The sequence below is a fragment of the Xenopus laevis genome, chromosome 6S (assembly GCF_017654675.1).
Source record: "Xenopus laevis strain J_2021 chromosome 6S, Xenopus_laevis_v10.1, whole genome shotgun sequence".
NCBI lineage: Eukaryota > Metazoa > Chordata > Amphibia > Anura > Pipidae > Xenopus > Xenopus laevis.
Window position 1 is genome coordinate 44,399,280 of NC_054382.1, and position 26,868 is coordinate 44,426,147.

Sequence of the window (26,868 nt, forward strand, 5' to 3'; positions counted from 1 at the left end):
TATCTAAATAAAGGAGAAACAGGAGACAGCATTAAAAGCTTGTACATGTATATGTTTTGTAGAGAAAACAGACCTCTAATATAATAGGGATGTGTTGTAGAAAGATGTGTGTTAGAGTAACATGGAGGACAGGGAACAGGATAACTTCAGTGGTATACATGATGCTATACATACACAGAGGTCACTAGGTGGGCTACAAAAATTAGGGGCATTTTAATCACTGTCAATGAGTAAGAGATGAGATGGGCCCCACCTGAAAACATTTTCTAAATTACACAGAACCTCAGGGAATAATCTATATACAGTGAAAATATGGATGATAGTTGGGTTCATACAGCATGAATAGATGGAAATTGGTATCATCAGTGGAGTACATATTATTTGCCATCTTTCTGTTTGGATATTTACATGGTATGTAAGGGCTGGTTTACCTCTTTGGCACACTTTATTTTGGAAACTATATTAATCTTGATGATTGATGCCCTTGTAGAAATAGTTGTCAGGATTCTTTGGATGTTCTGACTTTGGGTTGAGTCTTCCATTGCTCATGTTCTGACAGATGTACTGCATGGCAATGGGTGAGAAGTGTTTCATAGGACTAGGTAATCCTGGGTGCCTTTAAAAGTAGGAAGAGAAAGTTTACAGTCCCATTCTTGCCAAGTTCAGAACTAGAGATAACAGCAAAGACGGTAGGGTTTCTGGATATGGGAGCAATATAATATAAAAAAAAATATTAGCTTTAGTAATGAAGGGTATTGTTAACAGTCACCATTTATTGTTTTGCTTTTTAATTTTTTATAGGGTTCCAGAGGATTGCCAGGAACTATGCCAATGACGGTATGCTCCCACACGTTTTTTTTCTTATCTAGTCATGCAGATTTTATATGAATGTATATTGTTTATTTGAGCTACTTACTACCCTGCTAAATTATCCCAACAACAGAGTCGCAGATAATGGCCTTTTTAGTAATACAGTTGGGATACAAGCTAGGCACTTCAAAAGGAGCATTGCAGTTTGCAGCAAGTTATAGCAAGTTTGAATGACACAATAGCCTTAAGAACATAATACCTTAAAAAGTTGCATGCTACAGTAATCTACCCCAATTCTATGCATTGCTATACATTCTTGGATACTGCATGTTTCAATACAATACAAAGCATAGTGTCAGAAATGTGTCAGCAATTCTCATAAATTATCATTATGTTTTTCAGCCTTGTGAACTTGTGGAGTTTACTCGAGAGAATTGCCGTGAGTAGAGATAATGAGTAGAATTTTTTGAAATGTATAATACATCTAGGGGGTTATTTATCAAAGTCCGAATTTATCTCAATATTTTCAGCTGCAAACTCCGATCAAATCCGCTCTGGTTTTTTACGCTTATTTATTATTACATTTTCCCAAAAATTTGATTTGCAGTAAAAAAGATTCGCGATTTTTTTCAGATTTTTTCATCCGATTTTCACGATTTTCATGATTTTTTCGGAATTTTCGCCCGAAAACTCCAAAAACTTGGGGGTATTGCATGAAAGCCAGTGCACATCAAAAAATCATTGGGATTTCTCCCATTGACTTATATGCAACCTCGACAGGTCTGAGATGCGGGATTTTCAGATTCAGATTTTTTTTTCATCCTCGGGGTTTAATAAATTCCAAAAAATTCTTGATTTTATAAAAAAAATCACAATTTTTTCTGGATTTTTGCATTCGGATTTAGTAAATAAACCCCATAGTCTCTCTCTAAGTGAGTTTTAGAAGTGCAAGTCTTAAGGTGGCCATATATGCACTGATAATATCTTACAAAATTAATTTTTATACGATATTTGGTGCGTGTATGGTGGGAAATGAGCTGATTGATATCGGCAGAAGACTTGGATATCAATCAACTCGTCGATCGGGCTGGCTGGAAAACTTTGATCGGGCGCCTTCGAAAGCACCTGAACATCGACCATTGTAAGTGCTAAATCATCAGATACAGGTAGAATTCTATTGTTTCTACCTGTGTATCTGATGATTCAGCTCTACACATGTGTGTTGAAACAAATAATCTTTCATTAAAAGATTTTTCTAGGAAAGACTGTAATTGTAACATCTATGGCGACCTTTAGTGAACTGAAACACAGATCTTAGAAAAGCATAGGTCACCATCCTATCTCTGAGATATGTACTTCTTAGTGACTTTGATAGTTTGTTGTGTCTCACAACTGTACCCAGTAATCATTCCATAGTGAGTCTAAAATGGGGACATGTGAATTGCCATTAGCTTGATCTAACACAGTCTGTTTGACCACCTACAGTATGTGCACTCAGTATGTCATAATAAACAAGCTTCTCTCAATTCCATTACATCATATTGTTATCATTGTTTTTGTAACTGATATCTAATTTTGTTGCTCTTTTTTGTTTCTTGAACAGCTTGCTTTACAAGTAAGTGTGATCATATTTCTCAATTATACAATTTTAAAAATCTAAAAGAAAAAAATATTTAGATTTTTTTTTTTTTACATTACAGGTGCTTCGAAATGTCCAGTATACCCAACTGAAATAGTATTTGCTCTCGATGCATCTCAGGATGTTTCCCCAGCTGCTTTCCAAAGAATGAAGGACACCATTATTTCCATGATAGAAAAGCTGGACATTACTGAGAGCAATTGCCCTAGAGGCGCCCGTGTTGCTGTTGTTGCCTACAACAGCAATACCAAATACCTCATTCGTTTCTCTGACTACAAAAGGAAAAGCCTGCTCCTGGCAGCAATTCGTGGCATCTCTCCAGAAAGATCGTCTTCAAGGAGGAATATTGGAGAAGCCATGAAGTTTGCAGGGAGGAACATATTTAAGCGCATTCGTCATGGAATCCATATTAGAAAAGTGGCAGTGTTCTTTGCTAATGGTCCTTCTCCTGATGCTGATGCAATAAACACGGCAGTGATGGAATACAGTGCTCTTGACATTATACCTATTGTGATTGCATTTAATAAAGTTCCCAATGTCGTAGCAGCTTTTTCGGTAAGTTAAGGAGAAAATATTATACTGTAGAACTTTATAACTATGTACTGGTAGAAAGTCATATTGAGTGCTTAATTTAGCTAATGAAATATATTTTTAGAGACATATTTCACAAAGCAACTTGTTTTCAATATTACACCACAAACAAAAATTTTGTTCAACTGCTGTTTTTTTTTTACAGTTTTTGTTACATTTGTGTTTGGCAGCCTTATTATTGACTCTCTAAACTGTTACAGTCCGATACATTATTTGCTGGGATTTCTCAGTAGTAGTAGTAGTAGTTTCAGCCCTAAAAAGGAGTATTTTCACTGAGTTGAAGCTTTATTCAAAGGACACTGAAAATTAAAGACAATCCCATGAACCGTTTATCCTGAGCCAGTGCTCCATTTTTAAAATGAAAACAGGGCAATTCTGTGTTTACACTTAAATGAGGCCTAATAGATCAAGAAGATAAACGACCCTTTTAATTGCAGTACAGGAATAGGATCTGTTATCAAGAAAGCTCAGCATTACAGGAAGGCCCATAGTCTCTACTTTAATCAAATAATTCTTATAAATAATTTCCCCTTTCTCTGTAATAATAAAACAGTACCTTGTACTTGACATAACACTACAAATGTATTAGCTCACTATTAAAGTGAAATACTGTATGTATATACCAGCTGGCTTGAATGCCCCAATTCTATCACTATCCTGAAACACCTTAGCTTCTTTAATGACTCTATTTCATGTCAGCAAAACCAATCCAACATCAAATAAATTCTAAATGGATATATATTTATTACAAATTCTGCCAGCATTAATCTTAAAATAGCCCTAAACCTTTAAAAACACAAATAGATGCTGCCAATATGGAAGGGCGCCTCTCCTCCTCTTTCTCAAACACGTGTAATTCCGCCAATTTCTGTATATGTATACGCAGCGGACATTTGTCCAACCACCACCATTATACAAAGTTTGCATTATACATGTTTTGTATCAGAGCCATCCAATAACACCAAACCCAGATTTATTATGCCTTATATCTGGGTATGGACTTATTAGAAGTTTCTTGTTAATTGGTATCCTTAATAGCATGTTACTTCCTTAATATCCAATACAAGTAGATGATATAACTTGTGTAAAGTCCGATTAGAGACAATACATTTTTACACCTTGTACTTGAACCAACCTAAGCTGTATGAATCCCTATTGGCGGAAAACCAATCCTATTGGGTTCATTTTCTTTGTTAATGATTTTAAATAGCCTTAAAGTATAGAGCTCCACATTACGGAAAGATCCCTTATCTGCGGTCCCAAGCATTCTGGTAACATAATAGGTCCCATACCTGTACTATCAACAGAGTTAAACCTGCTTCATTCAACTTTTAGTTTGTGTAGCACAATGCACCTTCATTTACCTCCATTATCTTTGATGTTAGTTACTCTCTGATGTCATATTGGAATGATTTCTGATCTCATACTATGGGACATGTTATCCATAATGTTTGGGACCTGGATAAGGGACCATTCCATAATTTGTATCTCCATATCTTAACTAAAATATAATATTAACATTAATGAAACCCAATAGGAGTGTTTTGCCATATCATATCATAGTTGGGATCACAGATAAACTACTGTTGTATTAATAAGAATAAAAATATATATTTTAATTATTCGATTTTCCTGTAATTTGGAGATTTCAGGATAACGGGTTTCCGGATAACGGATTCTGTACCTATACTACTCAGTTGCAGAAACCTAGCAATTATGATACATGTGATACATGTGTGCATTGCTACCCTGATGCACACACGTAGATTATATAGCTGAAATGCAAATGTTGTTTTCCATCAGAATTCTGCTTAGTGCAGGGCAATACATATGCTTGCCTGGATGTATCACATCATTTATTTCTGGTTATAGGGAGGGGAAGTGCAATTAAACATTTTTTAAAGTAAAAATGTTTATTTCCTCTTATGTGCAAACACCAACAAGACTCGTATGGATATAATATAACTCCCTAAACGTCTTCCATTTAGGCAGATGAAAGCAGAAGATTCCAAGTGTATTTATGGAGCAGGCCTGAAGATCAGAGACTAGAACTTATTTCACATTGCACTCTTTGTTATGGTAAGATAATTTTATTGTATCTTGTAAGTACTGTCATGTGATAAATTCATAAGATATTCTTTACCCAAGAATGTAAAAAGAATTTTACAGAAGCAGTCATTTTGCACCCTGGACAAAATAATATTATATCAGATTCTTGCATGAATATTTAACTTTTTTGGATATTTTTGCAACACTTGGGGGGTTATTTATCTAATTTATCTTAATACTTTCTGCTACAAACTCCGATCAAATACGCTCTGTTTTTTTGCCCTTATTTATTATTACATTTTCTAGAAAATTTGCCTTGCGGGGAAAAAATCCGATCATGATTTTTCGGATTTTTCATTCAATTGTCAAAATTTTTTGGATTTTTCACTGAAAACTCAGCACACATCAAAAAATCATTGGAACTTCTCCCATTGATTTATATGCAACATCAACAGGTCTGAGATGCCGGATTTTCTGATTCGGACTTTTCCATCCTCTGGGTTTAATAAATTCTGAAAAAGTCATGATTTTTTAAAAGTCCGATTTTATAAAACAAAATCACAATTTTTTTGTGATTTTTGATTCCGAGTTTAAAAAATAACCCCATATAATTAGATGAATAAAATAAGAATTTTATGTACTGGTGAATCTTTTTACAACAACAAATATTGGACTATAAACTAGGGGCAGATGTATTAAGGGTCGAATTTCGAGGGGTTAAATCCCTCGAAATTGGACTGGGGAATAGAATTGAATAGGGAATTCGGGCGAATTTACGCGCTGGCGAATAGTCGAATGGGCGAACATTCGCCTGGCGAATAGTCGCACAATCGAAGGATTTTCATTCGATCGAATGATCGATCGAATGCCTTTTTATTCAATCAAAAATGTAGAAAACAAGCCTATGGGACTTTCCCATAGGATTTTAAAGCAATTCGGTAGGTTTAATCTGGCGAAGTAGGCAGTCGAATGATTTGTAAAAGAGACAGTACTTCGACTATCGAATGGGCGAATATTCGCAGCGTTTTTGCGCTCGATCTATTCGAATCATTCTACTCAGGCGAATTTATGCCAATTCGATAGTCGAGGAGCACAAAAAACGACTCGAAATTCTAGGTTTTTTTCTCTCTATTCATTCACCCGAGCTTGGTGAATGTGCCCCCTAGTGTTTGAGTCCAAAAGATGAGACAACAGTCTAATCTTGATGTATAAAGTGTGTTGATGTGAGGAAAAATCTTAGTGGGAAATAGTTGTTCCTGAATGTGTAATTGTGCCCATGTCAGGGGCAACAAATATTTTGCTATTTTTAATACTTTAATGATTTTCAGTAGGAAAAAAATTTACAAAAGTCCCAATCATTCCAGATAATAGCCTCCATATCTGTATTATAGATACTGTAAATGCAATATTGTATGTGTTATACAAAACAACAATCAGTTGCCTGCGGTAGAATATCAATTCTGTGGTCTGTATATTAGGGACCTGATTTCTGACTGCCAATGCCTTTAGAATTTACAATTCTAAATTGCTCTGTGATCTTGCCATGCTGTAAATGGTGTTAAAGAATGTCATTTAAATAAGTTTAAAGTAAAAGGAAACCCAAAGGGGCTGGGTGGCAATATGTTAGGAACTCCATTGTGAATTCTTAGAATACCATTATCGCCAAATTCTTGTATACAGATTTCAGGAGGAATACCATTAAATACTTCATATTTGTGTTAAGAAGCATACATTTAATTAATCATAATTTTGCTAACAGTGAGAGTATTGGGGAAACATAATGGCTCCAAGAAATCCCTAAGGACATGATTACCTGTACTGTACTCAAGTAAGTGGTGGTTTTGTTTGTGAGCACACAAGCATTTTCAGATGTTAAATGGGAGCATTACTCACTAATATCAGCTTCCCTGTGTGTGTTTGTTTTGCAACTTTACATTTTTTCATTTGGGTTGATAATATGATGTTTTACTTTCAGATAAGTGTAAACCTGATGAGGAATGTGAGCTGGATCAAATGCCTGCAACCATGATAGACATGGACATAGCTTTTATATTAGACAGCTCACACAATGTGCAAGCAGAAGTCTTTGAGGAAATGAAAGAGTTTGTGAGCAGTATGCTGGACACCATCTACATAGCAGCACGGCCCAGAGTTTCTGACACAGAGGCTAGAATTGCTTTAGTACAACAGGCGATTAAGGAATTTGTTCCGAATAGGAACATTAGCCCTGTTAAAACTGAGTTTGACCTTCTTCGTTACAACAACGCAAATATGATGAAGAGACACATTAGACAAGCTGTTAGACAGCTGGACGGTCCATCTGCAGTTGGCCATTCTGTTCAATGGGTCATTGACAATATCTTCTTAAAAACCCCAAAGCTAAGAAAGCATAAAGTACTTTTTCTCATTCTTGCCAGCCCGACAAGCTATTGGGACAGAGAAAAATTGAAAGAAGTCTCCCAAAAAGCTAGATGTCAAGGATTAGCAATATTTGTTCTGGGTTTTGGAAAAACCATAAGTGACCTGGAAATGACACAGCTGCCCAGTTTACCACAAGACCAACATTTGCTTCATTTGATAAGTGTGTCACGGCCAGAATTGGCTTATGCAAAGAAGATGAGTCATGCTTTCTTCAATCTACTCGGCAGTAAGTACTTTTATCACTTTTTATGATTTGTGCATTATGTGCTTTAGCAACTGAACTAGGGGTATGCAGTTGCTGGCCACACATGATTGCACTGAAAATACCAATGAAAATAGTGTTATAGCATGTGTGCCACTATGTTTTTTTTTTAAAAAAAGTCAATGTTGCTTTTACCTTCATTTTCATTAAATTACAAAACAAAAAAGTATGTACATCTGAAGAAATTTCATATTGTGAGTTCTAACTAGAGCTGCAAGCTGTACTTTTATTGGACAGAACATACAGTGTTGAATATCCTGCCAACAGAGTGTGGCTTGCAAGTCCTGCTGTAATGCCTACAGTAATGCCATACCACCACCCAGGATATTTTAACAAATAATTCCAGCAGAGCATATCTCCCTGGTACAAATTTCCCTAGGGACCGTAACACTGAAACAAGACTTGGTCCCAGATAACATAGTTATGTGGGAACCTTAAAGAGTTAGTATACCACTTTTTTAACATGAGTTCAATGAATAGGCTTGTGCTGAACACACTTTTGGTATATTCACAAAAAAATCTATAGTCTTAGTCATTTCTGAAGCTAAATGGGGCAGAGAGAGATTTAAGCCACTTAATGTTTGGTCCTTGCAAGGTAAATAATTAGATAACTAGGGCTCCATAAAGAGGGAAGGGAGGATGTTGCAAGCAAGGAATTGAATTATTTACTTTGCAGGGTCCAAACAGGGGTGGAACTATGGGTAGGCAGAAAAACTACCTGCTAAGGGTGCAACGATAGGGGGCGCTGGGCAGGTACGTGTTAAAGGGTCTTCTACCTACCACTAGCCCATTGTTTGCTCTCCCCTCTGCTGCTCTGCTCTCCCCTCCGCCACTCACCCCTCAGGGGTCCGCTCACAGGCCACTATGGCCTCCCATGTGACATCATTGTACATGTGTGTGCAAAAAAATATAGACTTTTTTTTTACACAGACATACCTGATTCATCACACTGATAGGAAACCATGGTAGTCTATTGATATTCAAAGGAACCATGAAATCTCTGCCTCATGATTAGGATTGCCACCTTTTTTCTTCATTAATACTGACCTTCAGTTCTCAGAGGGGGGGAACGTGACGTCTCACAGAGGGGGACTATGACATATGGGGGGTGTAAATGGGCAGGAATATTTGGATGGGAATAGGAGGACCAGGCGGGTAAATAAGCGGGCTTTCTGGTATCAGGGTGATCGGCAGAGGGGAAGGGAGGTATTTACAGTATAAGGCTTCATAAATTTACTGGCAAGTACATTGACAATACTGGCCCTAGCTGGTGATTTACCAGCTATGCCAGGTAGTAACCTTACTCATGATGCTCCATTGTGAAGTGATGAATTCTGGAACTTGAGTCCCTCTACTTTCAAGAGAAACTGTTTACCACACATTATATGTTCTCCAAGTGTTTCCTCACACACACCACAAACATACAGGCAGGTTACTTGGAACCTGATAAAATTTACACTAGGGAGCTTAGATTGTAAGCTCCACTGGGGCAGGGACCAATGTGAATAATACATAATCTCCATAAAGTGCTGTCAAAGGCATCATGTTTTCTATTCAATTTATGTAATCAGGTATGACTGTATAACAAAATGTATATTATTTCGGAAAGTTCAGATATTGCTTATGCACTTTTTCTATATAAGCACAATTGAATAAGCTTAGGTCATAAAGGGAGAAGAGTTGGAGTTTTCTGAATATTTATTGTTTCACCTTAGTTTCCTTGCCTAGGGGGAAAAGAACTATATTCAGTATGTTGAAAAGGCAGAGATAGTAATACATTTAATAGTTCAAATATTGCTAAAATATCTTGACTTTTAATTTTTTTCTTGCCAGTGACAAAAAATGTATATCTCTGCATTTTAGATTTTAAAGTTTTTACTGTAATGAACTACACATTTTCCTGACAACCATGAACTCAACATAGGCATCCATTGTGAAAATGTATCTTTCACAAGCTGAGATTTGTTCCTGTTTTTCCACCTAGTCCCACTAAGCTTTTATAAAACTGATTATAAGAATTTCTGTCATCATCGATGTGGTCAAAAATTTGGGTGAGAAAACCCAATGAAGAAATTCCTAAGTAAATATTGCAAAAACTTTTTAAATCTTTATAAAAATGTAACTCCTAGGTAAAATATTGAAAACATGCTTATAAAAGTGCTGTTTCCTGTACAACAATTGTTCTATTGGGCACCCTTAGGCTAATGTCACATGGTGCTGATTCTCTGCCTGCAGAAAATTGCAAGTTGAGAACAGAGGCGTAACTAGAGGGGGGGGGGCCCTGGCACGGGACGTGCAGCGGGGGGCCCGCCCCCCTCTGTACGGCCGGAAACGGCCGCCGAACTGAGTGGTGCACGAGCTGCCGGGGGGCCCTGAGGGGGTGCGGGCCCTGGCCCGGTTGCACCCCCTGCTCCCCCGGTAGTTCCGCCACTGGTTGATAATCAGTCCCTATGCTGGCAACAGCTGTTTTTCTTGCCTGCATCCAGAACCACTGTGTTGGCCTGGATACAGACACATGCAGTCTATTTTGTTGATAAAACGACCCTGTATGGACCTTGTACCCTTAGAGCTAGGGGCCTTACGAGTGCACATGCAAAAAGTACAGGAAAACTTTTGTCACAGGACAAGATGAGAGCTCAGGCTCTCTTTTGGCATGCTAAATTTTATTTGTGCCTCTTAGCTTATAATAAGGTAAGGTATATATGTAGAACTGATATAATTGTAGCTATATCCAAGACAGTAAATAATTGTTTATCCCCAGTCTCTTCTTAATTTGCCTTCAGACTGGCCCTCTGTGCTGCTCTGCACTCTGCTAATAATTTGCAAATCTAATATTCCACCTCCTCTTTATACATTACCTAATTGTGTGGCTATAATTGCATTTTAACATTTGAAACTGAGCCTGAATTCTTGTTTTCATAGGTGACTTTAATCGCTACCCACCCGCAGCACTGCAAGCAGAGTGTCAAGGGCGTGGGGACTCGTCTTTCTCAGTGTTAGAAAGGTATGGATACAGAATTTACCAAATTCAGCATTTCTTTGTGCCCATATTTATACATTGTGCATAAGTTGCTAAATAATGCAGCTTAATGTGCTGTCACAATTACACCGGGACTCGCATTTGTTAATCAAGAAATCTGACTTATTTGTTAGCCAATAAACTATAAATAGTGTTTATGACTCTACCAACATATAGACTTTATTTCATTAATTCATTGCCTTTACAATATTGTTTATTCCTACAGCTTGCCTGGCACAGAGTTGACAAAACTTGTTACAACAGATGAGACAATTGAAGTAGTGGAGATTTTTGGTACACCTGCACCGGAAGAAATTGTGGGGAAAAAAACAGAGAAAATTATCATAAACAAAGGTGTGTGCCTTATTATAAGGGGTGAATTTTTGTTGGTAGTTCTATTTGCTCTAAGGGAATTTAGTTGATTACTAGTCTAAATTTACGCTCTCAAATTCTAAGAGGGTAATATTAAAACCAGCAAAGTCCAATCTGCACTGTATTTGAGGTATAAGTGTTTGATTGCGATTCCCACCAAACGTGTCTACCTTGCAGGACTAACACAAAGGCTTGAATATTCTGTGGGGAAGCTCAAAAAGGAAAACTCCTGGTGCAGAATATCTAGATATGTATGTGCTCAGTAAAGCACATCCACCTTGTCAGTAACCCCACTAATAAAGGTAATAAAGGTAATAAGAATCCTCTCTGGTTTCTTATTACCTTTATTAGTGGGGTTACCATACTGACATGGTCGATGTGCTTTTGCACTTATTACTGAGCACATACAGTACATATCTGGATATTCTGCACCAGGAATTTTCTTGATTCTGTGCTTCCTCACAGTATATATATTTAAGAGGGAAATATGTTGCAGTATTTTATAGATGTGGTGGAAACAAACTGAATTGATAAGAAATATGCTATTCAAAAACTTTGTAATCATATGTGAATAATACCCAGCCCAAGGAGTTCCATGACCATATAAATTAACAAGGCTGAAGGTAACTACTAATAGCCTAATATTTTTCATTAAGTGGTACATCACTAAACTCTGATTATAACTGATGACTTCACTAAGCACTGTTTAGAATGATTTAATTTACACGATATTCATATTATCATATATAGAGTCACTCAAAACAACACTCTGAGTATGCCTTACCAAACACACTAAAACGCACAAATACAGGAAACATGCTACATTTCATCCTTCAAGTAATGCATAAATAACCCTTCTCACCTCATTAGTATCCACTAAAAGGAGGGATGTTTCTTTAAACAATAATGTGGGTGAGTTTGTGTCGGTTAGAATTTCAATAGCTTTTAAGAGATCGAGCGGAAAGTGCAGAGAGACTTACAACAAAGCAGATTCGAGGGATTCAAGGGAGATTAGTTGCCTGGCGACAAAACGCCTCTTCTTTGGGGCGACTAATCTTCCCGAACTGCCTCCCGCCAGCTAGAATGTAAACCGCTGGTGGGATGGCACTCGGTGCGCTTCATTTTCCGAAGTCGCCCGAAGTTGCAGAAACGTTGGCTGACTTTGGAAAACGAAGCACTCCAAGTGCCATACCACCGACGATCTAGATTCTAGCCGGCAGGAGGCAATTAGGGGAGATATGTCGCCCGAAGAAGAGGCAATTTATCGCCGGGCAACTAAATCTCACCAAATCTGAGCGTGTGTCTCTGCCTATGGTCTGGCACACTCTGGATCAACAATGAATAACTACTGTAGCTTAGTATAAACTTCAACTCCTGAATGGGCCGGAACTAGGGGTAGGCAGAGTAGGCACGTGCCTAGGGCGCAAGCTGGGGGGGGCACCAGGCACGTACCTGCTCTGACGCCTACCATATTGTCCGGTCCTGTCTCTCCCCGACTGCCACGGATATTTTCTTGTAATTGCGCTTCTGCACATGTGCGCATGCAGTTCTACGCATGCACGCTCGAGTGCAGTTTCGCGCATGCGCACCCAAGCCCGGCCAGGTTGCCTAGGGCGCCTGTCTGGGTTGGCCCGGCTCTGCCTGAATCACTACGGAGCACTGATCAAAGTATGTCTCGGAGTCTGATATCTTTAGTAACAACTCATTCAGACTTATTCAGACATGTTCAGACACACATTCAGATTACATTGTAACGCGTTTTGTGCCCGCAAACTAGGCACTTTATCATTGGCGCATTGTTTTGGTTTGTCAGTATGAACTTGACTGATTTGTTTTAGAATATAAACCATCTTACACTGCAGAAGGGAATGCTTATATGTTAAAAGGCATGTAAAGTCTAAAATAGAATAAGGCTAGAAATGCTGTATTTTGTATACTAAATATAAACGTGAACTTACTGCACCACAAGCCTAATCAAACAAATAATTTATGCTTTCAAAGTTGGCTAAAGGGAGTCACCAAAACAGGCACTGAAAGTGGGAAGGAGGGTGGCGTCCGGAAGGTCATCAAAAGCGGTGGAACCAGAAGATAGGTTAAAACAGATAAACTTTAATGAAATCCTTAAAATTGACAGTACAAGCAGGCAGGGTGAGTGTAGCTTGACGCGTTTCGTGGTCACGAAACGCCACCCTCCTTCCCACTTTCAGTGCCTGTTTTGTTCGCTATAGTGCCGTACCGGGCCGGCATGGAGGGCTGCCTCAAGAACCGGAAGTTGATCCCCTCTCTTGGTTAGCGGCGATTTCATTTTTTGCTCTAAAGGGAGTCACTACCTTGTAACTTTATTAAACATCTTTGCAAGACTAAGACTAAGTGCACATGCTCAGTGTGGTCTGGGCTGCTTAGGGATTGTCATAAACAAAGCTGCTTGAGTTCTGTATGGCTCGGAAGTAAGGTGGGGGCTCCCCCTGCTGTTCATAAGTATGATTGTTTCCCTGCTCAGCAGTTAGGGACCATCTGACAATTCCTGAAAGGAGGATTTTACTGCATACATTCAGGTTTCTTATAAAAACGGTACACATTTTTTAACTAAAGTATATTGGAGATAGGTTTCTTTTTCATTAAAGAAAGTAAAAATTGGATTTTATTTTTTTGCCTTTACATGCTGTTTAATGACTTGACCCGTTGATGTTTGTAGGCACAAATTCAATAGTAGTAGTATGTATTTACTGGATTTTATACTCTATACTTTATACTATTTTATAGAAATTTGGTGGCCTCCCCCCCTTCTCGTATTTGATAGAATCTACCTATGGTCTAACAATTGCAGTGGCTGTTTGGGGTCCTTTTTTAGTGCAATTAGCGTAATGCAGCTACAATATAAAAGCAGAAACCTCCACTGGACTATGTGCAATGTAAACTAAATTCAGGAAAAACACCTTAAACCATGGAATATTAATTTGTTTTTGGAACCCATATTATATAAGGGGAGTGAAATGAGTTTTGGAAATCTTGGAAACATTCTACCTCTATTTTAATGTTAATCAAGGATGCAAAGTAAGCATGGCCAGCTCAAGCTGAGAATTCAATTCATGATCCCTTTGTTTGTTCAGTTGCAATCAGATCATTTACCCAACTGGGTTTTCTAACCTGCCCAATTGATCTGTGGCTAATGTTTAGTTTGGAGGAGCCAGGGGATTTTTAGATTTTTTTGTAATGTTTTTAATTAAGTGACTTAATATTTTGTACCTTTTCAACCTAAGCTTAAAGGACAAGCAAAGATTAAAACACTAGAGGGTACTAAGATGTTAGGCACCACCCAGTGATTTACCCATTACCCTGGGCATGTGCTTCTCTTCTTCGGGCTCAGATTCATGTTTTAGGATCACACTGCAATGTTTTTCCTCTTCTACTGGTCTCCTCCTTAGTCTGCCTTGGGGCACTTGCATGCACAGTACAGAATTTTTACTACAATCTCTTTGCGGTACATGTGCTCTACAGAATGACCAATGGAGAGCCCACTAGAAAAAGGAATATGATGAAGAGGCCCCCACATGCAGCAACCTAGTTTGGGGCATATTTTGGTCAACAAGAGCACCAGCCTGTGTAACAGGCAAGCAACTACTGATTTAGCCTTTCCTTTTCCTTTTACAATTGTATCTGGTTAATGGGATCAATGCTCTAAAACTTAAAGATTTGGTTTGATTACCCTGCAAAGCAATTGCAATTGAAATGTTATCAACACTGTTGTGTACAATAAAAGTTCAAATAATTGAAAATGCACACACAATAACAAATATTTGAAGTACAGTCTATTTTTGACTAGTTAAAAGTGAACATCCATATTAATGAAAGCGGGTTTCACCTGGAGGAACATGACCAGTTCCAAAACCAGGCAGAAATTCCCTGTAACTAATAACTGCATGAAACTGGCAGCAATGGGGTTATTCATAAATCTTGGGTTATTCATAAAGACTTGAAAGATAAGATGAATTCTTTATTAATGTGGGGTGTTATCTGTTATGACAACTGTACAACTTCCAGAGAATCTTCCCAAGGTTAGCAGATACAACATGTGAGAGTTCATGAATGTGTATTTCTAATATGTGAAAATGCTTTCTGTGGGTACCCAAACCCTGAATAAGCTCACAGTATTTTGCTAAGAAACTTAAATGTATTCATTGGTAGTGTTATACTGAAGTATCTTTTCTAAAGAAACATTAAAGCAAGCTGAAATAGTTAAATAAACTATTCATAAATCATTCATAAATATATGTAAAGTTAGTCAAGGGATGATCAAGTCAGCATGTCTGTCTTCATACTTTTTCAGCTTAATTGCCCTTTTAACGTCCAATATTTCTGCAGGGACTCCAAAGCTCTTAACAAGGTTCTAGAAAACATTGTTATTTCAGTCATAGTTCCAAGAATACCTAAGCCAGCAACTAACCTCAAATCTTAACCTTACTGACTTTTGAACTTGGCTTTCAATTTTATCTGGAACATTGATCATGCCTTCCCAGACCTTGCCCTAAATGGCTTTCTGCAATCCCAGCACTACCTAAAAAATTATTTATTTTACCTGGCATAAATGATTCCTCTTTTTTTCTATGCTGAGCAGTAAACACATTCTAATCAGATATAAATACAGTATATTTGTAAAGGTGCACTCCACAGAGTAAAAACAATATAGCTTACAAAATGCAGCCCAATAAAAAATGTCAGTCTCTTAGATTATTTCTTGCCGACCCCTTCACAGTCTCTCAACTGTATATGAATCCAAAATCGAATATATATAAACCCCCAAAGAGGGAATACGTATAAGAAGCGATCAGCGCCTGTGGCAACAGAAATAAAAAACAAACATAGCGCAATACGTTTACAATGTAAAATATCACCCCGTGCATGCACTGGATGTTAAGTGGATGTGTTTTCCCCTTCTCCTTCGGGTGACTGTTAATGAGTAAAAGTGGCAATACAGGTGAACAGAGGGACGGAAGAGTGCTTTTCCTGTGAAGATGGAATATATTCCAGGGATGCAGATGCCTCCACCTTCTATATAAAATGCCTACTTACAAACCACTGCCGTGGTAGGGTGTGTTTAACATGAAGCTCTCTCAGGTTTCTCCTCCAGCGTTCACAACTCCTTCCAAGTTCCCAAAGCAGGAGTACAAACCGATAATAGTGTAACACCGTTTATTTAAAACATAATTAAAAGCAATTAAAATTCACACTCACATTTCCCTTACGGGTTTTTGCGCATTGAGTCCAAAAAACAGTTTTTCTGGGGTCCCAAGGTGTCTTGGTCTAGGCATAGCTTGGGGGACACAATAACCTAGACCAAGGCACCTGGAGTGAGCAGACAAGAATTTGGAGCGAGCTGGCAGGACTGCCCCTGGGGACCCCAGAAAAACTGTTTTTTGGACTCAATGCGCAAAAACCCGTAAGGGAAATGTGAGTGTGAATTTTAATTGCTTTTAATTATGTTTTAAATAAACGGTGTTACACTATTATCGGTTTGTATTCCTGCTTTGGGAACTTGGAAGGAGTTGTGAACGCTGGAGGAGAAACCTGAGAGAGCTTCATGTTAAACGCACCCTACCACGGCAGTGGTTTGTAAGTAGGCATTTTATATAGAAGGTGGAGGCATCTGCATCCCTGGAATATATTCCATCTTCACAGGAAAAGCACTCTTCCGTCCCTCTGTTCACCTGTATTGCCACTTTTACTCATTAACAGTCACCCGAAGGAGAAGGGGAAAACACATCCACTTAACATCCAGTGCATGCACGGGGTGATATTTTACATTGTAAACGTATTGCGCTATGTTTGTTTTTTATTTCTGTTGCCACAGGCGCTGATCGATTCTTATACGTATTCCCTCTTTGGGGGTTTATATATATTCGATTTTGCACTCCACAGAGTGCCATACATATGTTGGCCAAATAAACTGTATGTACCAAATACCTGTATAAAATATAAGATGTGAATATCCTGCCTACAGCGCCAACCATCCCGTAACAGCTTGAAGCTGGTTGTTTTAGATTCATGGGTCATGGTTTATATCTTAATTGACAACTTCCTGCAGGTTTAGAGTGGTTTGCATTTCTTCATGTGATTAAATAGCTAAGGGACATGAGGTATTACATCTTTAATTCAACTTGTTTTAGTTGCAGACATCTGCTTATTGGATGTGAACCATGGCACAGCGTGCAGGGACTATCAGCGCATGTGGTTTTATATAAAAGCTATTGATGCATGCTCCCAGTTCTGGTATGGAGGTTGTGATGGTAATGGAAACAGATTTAGCTCTGAAACTGAGTGTCTGCAAACTTGCTCTTCCAAAAGTAAGTTTATGGTCCCAACAGGATAAACATTGACTTTTTTGGTATAATTTTACAGATCTTGTAAACTGGCTTTGCTATGGTTTAGGCAGCTAAGTTACTTAATGTTCTTATACAAGATTTTAAAGTTATGTTTGCTATGTATAAATTAAGCTTGACAGGCTAAAGGTATTGTAAGATGTTGGGACAATGTGGTGGATCAGTATTTTGTGATATTGGCCTTGCTGGGGATACACCATCTGATCTTAGAAATAGCCCAACTAAATGCCGATTTCTATTTGACCCCATGTCAATTATTGATCACTGATCTTAGCAACCTCGCAGCGGGTTGGATGTCAGAAAAGATAAAGAGGGGAGAGAGTGAATTCAACAAAATGATTGAAAATAACAATCTGGCCTTATAATGAAATTTTTTGTTGCATTGCCAAAAACATTTTTTTCCATTTGGGTTTCATAGAAAAAATATAGACTCTCAAGAGAGAAAGAAAAATATAGACTCTGTTTAAGCACTCTGTGTTAGTCCTATGTCAGCACATTAATTCTACAATGTAAAATCCAGTCATGACGGTTGGGGAATTAAAAAGACAATGAGTAATGTCTTCAGTGGATATGAGATACATCTAAGTATATATTAGTGACATAATACAGGGAGATGCACCCATCACATCTTTTAGTCTGTAAATCTCGGCATTCTCCAGCAGCTCATTGATTGATCTTTTTGTTGTCGCCAAATTACTTATCTTTGTTTATACATAAAATAATGTAACCATATTTATGCTAGTCAGTCAGCCAGTCATTGTTGCTTGTGTGTGTGTTTGCCCCTTCCCTAACAAGCCACTTGGTTTTTAAAAGTAGACTGACCAATGCTAGCAAAAAAAACAGCTAGCTAATAATCCAAATAAGCATCTTTAGAAATGCTATGCACATGGAGTGTGCTTTAACATTCTGCAAAATTATCATCATGATCAGTATATCAAACTGATCTGTTGACGAGTCAGGTGGCCAGATACCCCCATCAGTCGCCCCATTACCATTAAATGTTTTTCTAGTGTGATTTGAAAGTTATTCAAATGATATTTATTAGCATAGATATAACACAGATGAACATGGTACAGAGAGAGGGCTAGGATTACAATACATTTGAAGCCACGCAAGCCAGTTATTATTGCAACACCAGTTTCAAATTGCAAGCTTAAGATCACTCATTTCCAGTCTTGTCATTTATGTAAAAATAAACATTTAAAAACATAAATGTAAAATTGTTCAGGGTGCTTTTCTACATTGTAAACAGTGTAATCTGGTGGTCAGTCAAAGAGAAAGGAAAACAAAGAAGTGTTCTGGTGTTGCCTTTGCCCAGAAAAGAGATCAGAAGCCTCAAATGGCATTTTTTCATCTCTTTCCTGAACAGCGCAACATCAGAGCTATTTTCTATTTTCCTTCTAAAGGTAAATCTCTTTTACTGTCCTTGACAGTTCAGTTACAGGAACTGACCAGCAGTTCATTATATTCAGCGCCGATCCTTGCCTTTATGCCGCCTGAGACGGCCTTCCATTGCCGCCCCCACCCCCCCTCACGGCGCTCACCTTTTCAGTGCCAGAGGGGGTCGGGGGCGCTGCACGTCGCTAGTGCAGAGAGCGCAATTGCGTTCTCTGCACTAGAAGAGCCGAATTTCCGGGTTGAAAACCGGAAATTCGGCTCTTAGTTACCAGAAGCAGCATTAGTTACAACTCGCCTCATTGGTGGAGCGCCCCTGATTTATTGGCAGTTAATGAAAACTTATTTCTGAAACGGAAAAAATAATGTAAATTGCAAAAGTGCTTGAAAATACACTGAACAATTGTAGATTTTTAGGCTTACTCGTCCTTTAAATTGTGATTATGCGATGTATACAGCCTAATGAGAAAAACTTGCATAGATATAGCTAACTTAACTGCACTAGAGCTCATTTGGCTCATATCCTATTTCTAGCTGTTTATTACCTGTTTTAATGCTTACTATTCTGTATTGTCAGAGCAGAAATATCCCCAATTGTATAAATATAAATCCAAATTTCACTTCTCCTCTACTCAGCTTAATCAGTTCGGAACCACATTTGTGTAGTTGTCAAAAGCCATATGTAATTGCATACTTCCCAGTAGCTACAGGGCCAAGTTACCTGTTAGGTGAAATAGACACCAACCTAAAAAAAACAGAATTTTCTACAATTGAAATGCTGATGCAAAGTGACCTGGTTCTGCTCAAAATGCGATCAGCAAAAATCTTCTCTTGTTGATCTTTGGAAAGGAGGTTCAACTTTGAAGCTTCTCAGTATACTATCTACTAGGAGAGCAGTTTATGGACAATGAGATTTTTGCTGAGCACATTGTGAATATAGTGAAAATGTGATTCTAGAAGCAGATGGGGCCCTGAAGCAATACCCTGTCTATGGACCCATTTAGCCTTTATGTGGCTCTGAGCAGATTTCATTTAAAATGAGGTAATTATACAATATGAGACCTATCATGCAATGTAAAATGTATTAATATGGAAAAAAGTGTAAAAAGCAGAAAAACATGCTGAATTTATAATTATACAAGTATTAATTTATGCCCTCTAATTCGGTATTGGAAAATTCAGACAGCAAATAATTTCTGACAGTAAAAAAAAAAGTGCAAAAAAAATGGCAGTGGGTGACGTTTTTGTGTCACAGCTTTTACAAGCAGCCACTGGATTTTGATAACTAGGCCCCTAAGTTTCAGTCCTTCATTGACTCAGAATGCATCCTAATTTATCATAAACCCTGCAGGTTTGGGGGCTGCAGATGTTCATCTCACTTTGAAATACTGTGAGGCTGCCTTTGGAATTTGCCTGTAGGTCAACCAAAACAGCGTACCCCATACGTAATAAAAGTTGCAGCAACCCCTAGATGTTCACAAAATACTAACTGCTAATTGGTTGCTTTACACGATTAGACCTGCAGCAAACTTTGCACCTTTTATTATACCGTATAACCCATGTGTAGAATTCTACAAGAACTTCTTTATGTTCACTCTTTTAGCTGTGCACAGTTGATATGATTTCCCAGTTCCCAAGGTCTACTTGGTGCATCTCTCATTCTTCCCAGTGGGAAGGGATTTAAGATAATTTTTCTTTGAAAATATTAGCAAAAGGCTACAATGGAAATATACTCCAAACTCCTTTCAACCCAAGTGCAAATCAAAGGGAAGACTCTGGAGATTCTGCTTGTGATATGGTTCTGGGATTTTCATATTTGGTGGCTGGTTTCTTTCCTCCATTTCTTGGCTTCACTATTTGCACTCGCTCTCCAGTTAATATAAATAATTCTCATAGTTACTGTTTGGAAATCTTAATGCTTTTAAACAGCCAGTCCTTAAATGGACTGGCTGTTTAAAAGCATTAAGATTTCCAAACAGTAACTATGAGAATTATTTAAAGGACAGAAAAGAGATTTTCCAGTAACTTAGCATTAGTTGGTTATGACACTTTATAGGCAATTATAGAATATTAGAGGGCGCAGTGTCTGCCTGATTACCACTTTGCTTATTTCTCAGTTTTATGAAGGGTAGAGCCCTAATTCATCATATCCAATGACTTATAATGTTCTTTTTGGCATAAAACAGCAACTGTGACAGTGTTATTTTTAATTAGCTCACGATCAACATTTCTGCACTAAACCAGAGAATAACATATTTGTTATTCATTGTCTGTTTTCTTCATTGCAAACCTGTATCTAAGGAATAAGAGTTGCATGGGAGTTAATTTCTCAGACTGGAAAATCATATAAAACCAATATTCTGTAGTTCTATGAAAAGTAATGTTTAAACATGCATAACTAATCAGGATTAAGAAAGCTGAATTTGGGACAGCATTGTATATTTGGTAGGTGGCAAGCTTTCTAGAATCAATTAGAAGTTTTAATTCCAATAAAAATTTAGGGCGACATATATATGGAAGTACGCACAGAAGATGGAATCTACTATGTGTTCAGAAACGGATGAGACTTATTCAAACAGGATACACGAGCTGCACAAAATACTGCATCATAATTCAGGGAAGGGTATGGCCAATTATTATCGTATCTTCACCACAAAATGATTTTTATATAAAAGAGGGTTTCGATTTAAATAAAAAACAGAAGGTACCAAATGCAACTGGTAGAAACTCACCAACATACATATAGTGGTCTAGGTGCTCCAGCCCCAGACCTAGGACTAACTGTTATGACATAGGCTCCTATGTGCCATGTGCACATGAAACGCATAAGGCTTTTTGTTGATGGTATAAATAAAGATTTTTTTTAATCACTTTTTTGATTGCCTGTTTTGTGGGTTTCTGGTGTCCCTGACCCAGTATTCTCCTATGTAGATATTAAGACTTTCAACTAAAGGGGAAATCAGGGCCGCTTCTGCCATGAGACAAAGCGAGAACCTTGTGTAAGTGAGAGATGAATATTCAGGTTTTTACCTGGAAATTCGGCTCTGTTAGTGCAGAGCGAGCTATTGCACTCATTGCACTAGTGATGTTGCCCCCCTTTGACCAGCTCCAATGCTGGTGTTTTAAGCATGGATTGGGAGAGGGGGGCGGCATCAGATGGCAGCCCCCCAAGGATTGCCCGTGGGGGAAATATACACCCTTGTTCAACACTTTTCGCCTATTATTTTAATCATGAAATATCTATTTGTATTTGCTATATCTTGAGCTAATCAGGACCAACAGGGAAAGTGCAAGCTACTCCATGTTGGGTAGATAGATTCCCAGTAATCAGAAAACCCCCCTGCATAGTAAATCTAATTATCTACTTTACAAACACTGAACGTGGAGTAGTTTCAGTTTCCCTGATTCTTATGTTTATTTTTCACAAATTTAAATGGATTTACCCGGTTATTCATATGAAATATAATAAAATGTTTTAAAGTGCAAATTTTATGAATTTGGCATGTGTAGATATACAAATACATCTGAAGTTTAGTGCACAATATGACTTGGGCAGCAAGTGGACGATTTACATTTCTTATCTAAGTTTCCCTAAAACAAATTTTGTATAGTTGCAGTTATAAGTATGTATGTTCCTATTAACCACCTCTCTGGCACTAGGAATTCTTTTTTTCAATAGTATTTGCCAATTTGCACTTTGAATCCACAGTGAGCAGTCAAGCGTTTTTCTATTGTTAACAACTTTAAAAAAAAAGCTGGACAGAAAACAATGTTTTAATTTTTACTTATACTTTTATAGGTAAAAAAGCTAATGGGGAAGTGCGGAGCCTTAAGAAAGGTATGTTAAAAGATTATCTCTGCAAATGCCATTGATTAAAAGGATATGCCACAGTTAAAAATGCAAATAATTTGAATTTACACACCAGTAAAGATGCCAACTAGCCAGTAAAAACATTAGTTACTGACAATGTTACAACAGGTTTTGGACTAGTTACATGAAAACCCATTGTCCAAAAGGCTCCATTTTACTCAAATAATTCAAAATTTAAAAATGATTCCCTTTGACTCTTTAATAATAAAACAGTATATTGTACCCAACTAAGAAATAATTAATCCTTATTGGAAGCAAAACCAGCCTAATCCATTTATTTATTGTTTACATTTAATTTGAATGCGAGACTGAAAAGTGAATAGGAGAGGCCTGAATAGAAAGTTAAGTAATAAATAGTAGCAATAATCCATGTGTAGCCTTACAGAGCATTTGTTTTTTGAGCGAAAGCTGGAAAGAGTCAGAAGAAGAAGGCAAATCGTTCAAAACCTATAAAAAAGAATAAAATGAAGACCAATTGAAATGTTGCTTAGAATTAGATGTTATAATATACTAAAAGTTAAAGGACCAGTAACGTCAAAAATTTTTACAAAAAATTTCGTTAGAATACAACGAAAAAAAAACACCAACACAAATTAAAATTTAAAATAGCAAAGCCTTTATTAAGAAATAACTTACAGAAACTCCACTTCCTGTCCTCTTCATAAACGGCGAAAGGGCGACCATCCATCTGCAGCGCTCGATTTCTCCTCCTGGCTATACAATGACAGCGTGTCCTCTGCCCGATCACCTTCTCCAGCTCTTCTTCATCCAGCAGCAGTATGAAAGCGATGTCTCCTGCTCCTCCGCTCCAGGAATGCAGCCCTGACTGCCGACCCCGTGCCCACTCCGTCACTGTCAAGGCAGCTGAAACAAAGCAGCCGCAAAAGAATGCGTCCAACACTGAGCCGGCAACCCCGGGAGGACGAGCTTCTTTTGGTGAGCCGTGCTGCTCCCTGCCTGCAGCTGCTTCTGCTCCCTCCAAACTGCTGTTGGGCTGCTGTTGGCTGAATCGTGAACCGGCAGAATTTGGGGGGGGGACAGCCTTTCGCCCTGGAGCGGTGCAGACGCAGCCTCCTAATACACTCAATGCGGACCTGCCGGGGTTGTATGATTTACTTTTATTTACTCCTCCTGCCGGCTCAGTGTTGGACGCATTCTTTTGCGGCCGCTTTGTTTCAGCTGCCTTGATAAGTGACGGAGTGGGCACGGGTCGGCAGTCAGGGCTGCATTCCTGGAGCGGAGGAGCAGGAGACATTGCCTTCATACTGCTGCTGGATGAAGAAGAGCTGGAGAAGGCGATCGGGCAGAGGACACGCTGTCAGTGTATAGCCAGGAGGAGAAATCGAGCGCTGCAGATGGATGGTCGCCCTTTCGCCGTTTATGAAGAGGACAGGAAGTGGAGTTTCTGTAAGTTATTTCTTAATAAAGGCTTTGCTATTTTAAATTTTAATTTGTGTTGGTGTTTTTTTTTTGTTGTATTCTAACGAATTTTTTTGTAAAAATTTTTGACGTTACTGGTCCTTTAAGTTAAAGGTGAACAACCCTTTTAAGATTTTCTATTCATCAGACTTTTCATTTCCATGGGAACCATATATATTTATTTTGCTCTTGTTTATCCCTTCCCTAGATGTCTGCACATTGAAACAAGAGGAAGGAGAATGTGCAGATTACATCCTCAAGTGGTCCTACAACCAAGGCAAGAAAGCCTGTGTGCAGTTCTGGTACGGCGGCTGTGGAGGAAATGGGAACCGATTCGACACACAGGGGCAGTGTGAAGCCATCTGCATGTCATGAGCCTGTGACCCAGAGAGGCGCCTGTTGTTATGAACCATGCTTACATAGCGGAAATCAAAGTGAATCAACATAAATTATTGAAGCATAAATGTGTCGTTTCAATTGTTAATTTGTCCAATAATCAGCCAGTAATTTGCAAAAAGGTATAATTTAAGGTAAAGAGCTGTTTTATTCTGTTATTTTATGCAAATACTTCACAACAATTGAAAAGGAAACATTACACTTTTGTATAACATTGCCATGGCCATTTGGATCCAACATCTACACACAGGACACGCATAAGACTTTCAAAATTTTTCAGGCAGGTACGTTTTCCAGATTACAATAGTAGCTTCATAACCTGTCGGCATAGGATTTGGTGGGATTTCCTTGTAAAACAGGGTTTCATAGCATGTTCTCTATGGGACCCAAACTGGTAGGGGTTATCTATGCAGCCCAGGATCCAGTTCTAAAATGCTTTTACATGTATGGGATCATTATTCGGAAACCTATTATCAAGAAACCTCTGAAGTATTGTAAGGCCATCTCCCATAGAGCCCATTTTAAGCAAAAAATTCTGTTTTTAAAAAATGATTTCTTTTTTCTCTGTAATAATAAAACAGTGCATTGTACCTGATCTTGACTAAGCTGCATGAATCCATACTAGTGAAAAACAATCATATTGGGTTTATTTAAAGTTTAAATGTTTTTAACAAAAAGACCCTTTATCCAGAAAAGCCCAGGTCCCAAGCATTCTGGATAACAGATCCCATACCTGTCTGGTTAAGACGGACACATTGTTGTAGTGAAGGAAGTCATAGGGTCCTAAACAACAATAAAAGCCAGTTCAAGGTATTGATCGATAAGTTGAAAACCCTTGATTTATAATGTGCAAATTAACATGGCTGAAAAGCACAAGTACCAATGGTTTTCAGGCATTTCCCATTTAAGCCAATGTCCAAGTGATTTGAAGTGCTCTGTCACTGGATAAAAAGTGCAACATATGCTAGTCAGAATAATTCTGTTTTTTAACCAGATTCAAAGAGACAAGATACACCTGTGTAAGTAACACAATATATAATAAGCCCTAGAATAAAAGGCTTTATGTATGCATTTTAACTGCATAGATTAAACATAACTGAAACATTTTATTCATGTTGTCCTTCCCAGTTACATTGCTTGAATTCCTCAGTCAGTAACACAGGCAGCAATTAGGAGAAGGAAGCCATTCATTACATAGAGCTCTTTATCTTTATTTATACTAATTTGAGGACAAGGTAGATAACAAAGGCAACTGTCCATTATTGTACAGAAGACCCTAAGTGACACACTTGTATGAGGCCCAAAAAAAGAGGGGTGACCATTTTTAGCTAGTAGTGTTTGGTCATTCCCAGAACTACCACATTCCAGACTTTGCCCTCCAGTTGAGGATGGTCATATCTGATACAGGAACCCAATATGTACTGCCTGCCTTAATATTGTTAGTTTTTAAGGGGGCCCATTAGTGCTATATGGACAAATTACTAACTATTCAGGCACTTCCTTAGAAACTTGCCCCAACAAAAGCCAAGAAGCAGATGTTACAAGTATATTCTGGTGTATTCATTCGCCCACAATACCCAAAATATTTCATATGTTTCTGTTTCAGACCATTTTTTGTTACTGAGGAATATTATAAATAATTATAGTTTTTAATGACATACTGCCAGTGTTTTGCCACTGAATTTCTCTAGTTTTAGAGTTGTGCTCATATACATAGGTTAACTTGATCAAAGTGGTGCTCAACAACTTTCTATCAAAATGTTTTTTGGACATTGCAAATTGTAATGTTCTCTGTGAAATATAAACAGATTTTGTAGTATTGTAATAATGTCACTCTGAGTCTGATGTGAATAAACTAAATTCAATGGAATATCTCTGCCGTCCAGTTTTATTAAGAAAAGTATTATCATTATGTATTTTTAGAGCACCAACATTTTTTGCAGTGCTGTAAAATAAATGTGTTTATATAAGGAACATACAGAATTACATACATAGCGACCAGTAATCTATATGAAAGGTGAAGAAGGCCCTGTGCATAAGAGCTTACAATTTAAAAGGGGAAGGGATTGAGAAACAAGGTGTGGGAGTGGGCAAGATCAGAAATAAGCAAGGTGAGAAGTGTAGCATTTGTTATTGCATTTGGTAGCTAAACAGAATGAAGTAAGCTTCTCTAAATAAGTGTGTTTTTTAGAGATCATTTGAAAGTAGAAAGGTTGGGAGAACGTAGGACAGATATGGTATTGCATG

General features: G+C 38.0%; 1 protein-coding gene across 2 annotated transcripts in view; it reads left to right on the forward strand.

Moving 5' to 3' along the window:
- Positions 1-26,491, forward strand: part of col6a5.S (collagen type VI alpha 5 chain S homeolog) — a 95,766-nt gene extending 69,275 nt beyond the window's left edge. Inside the window, exons 32-42 of one of the 2 annotated variants that reach the window (XM_041567540.1) lie at positions 802-837; positions 1,213-1,249; positions 2,414-2,425; positions 2,511-3,004; positions 5,029-5,119; positions 7,065-7,736; positions 10,695-10,776; positions 11,018-11,145; positions 17,328-17,504; positions 22,735-22,773; positions 24,434-26,491. In XM_041567540.1, the coding sequence (XP_041423474.1) occupies positions 802-837; positions 1,213-1,249; positions 2,414-2,425; positions 2,511-3,004; positions 5,029-5,119; positions 7,065-7,736; positions 10,695-10,776; positions 11,018-11,145; positions 17,328-17,504; positions 22,735-22,773; positions 24,434-24,600 (1,935 nt within the window). In that variant the 3' untranslated portion in view covers positions 24,601-26,491. The remainder of the gene's footprint in view (positions 1-801; positions 838-1,212; positions 1,250-2,413; positions 2,426-2,510; positions 3,005-5,028; positions 5,120-7,064; positions 7,737-10,694; positions 10,777-11,017; positions 11,146-17,327; positions 17,505-22,734; positions 22,774-24,433) is intronic. The other variant, XM_041567539.1, reaches the window with a different exon arrangement.
- The last annotated feature ends 377 nt before the right edge of the window (positions 26,492-26,868 follow it).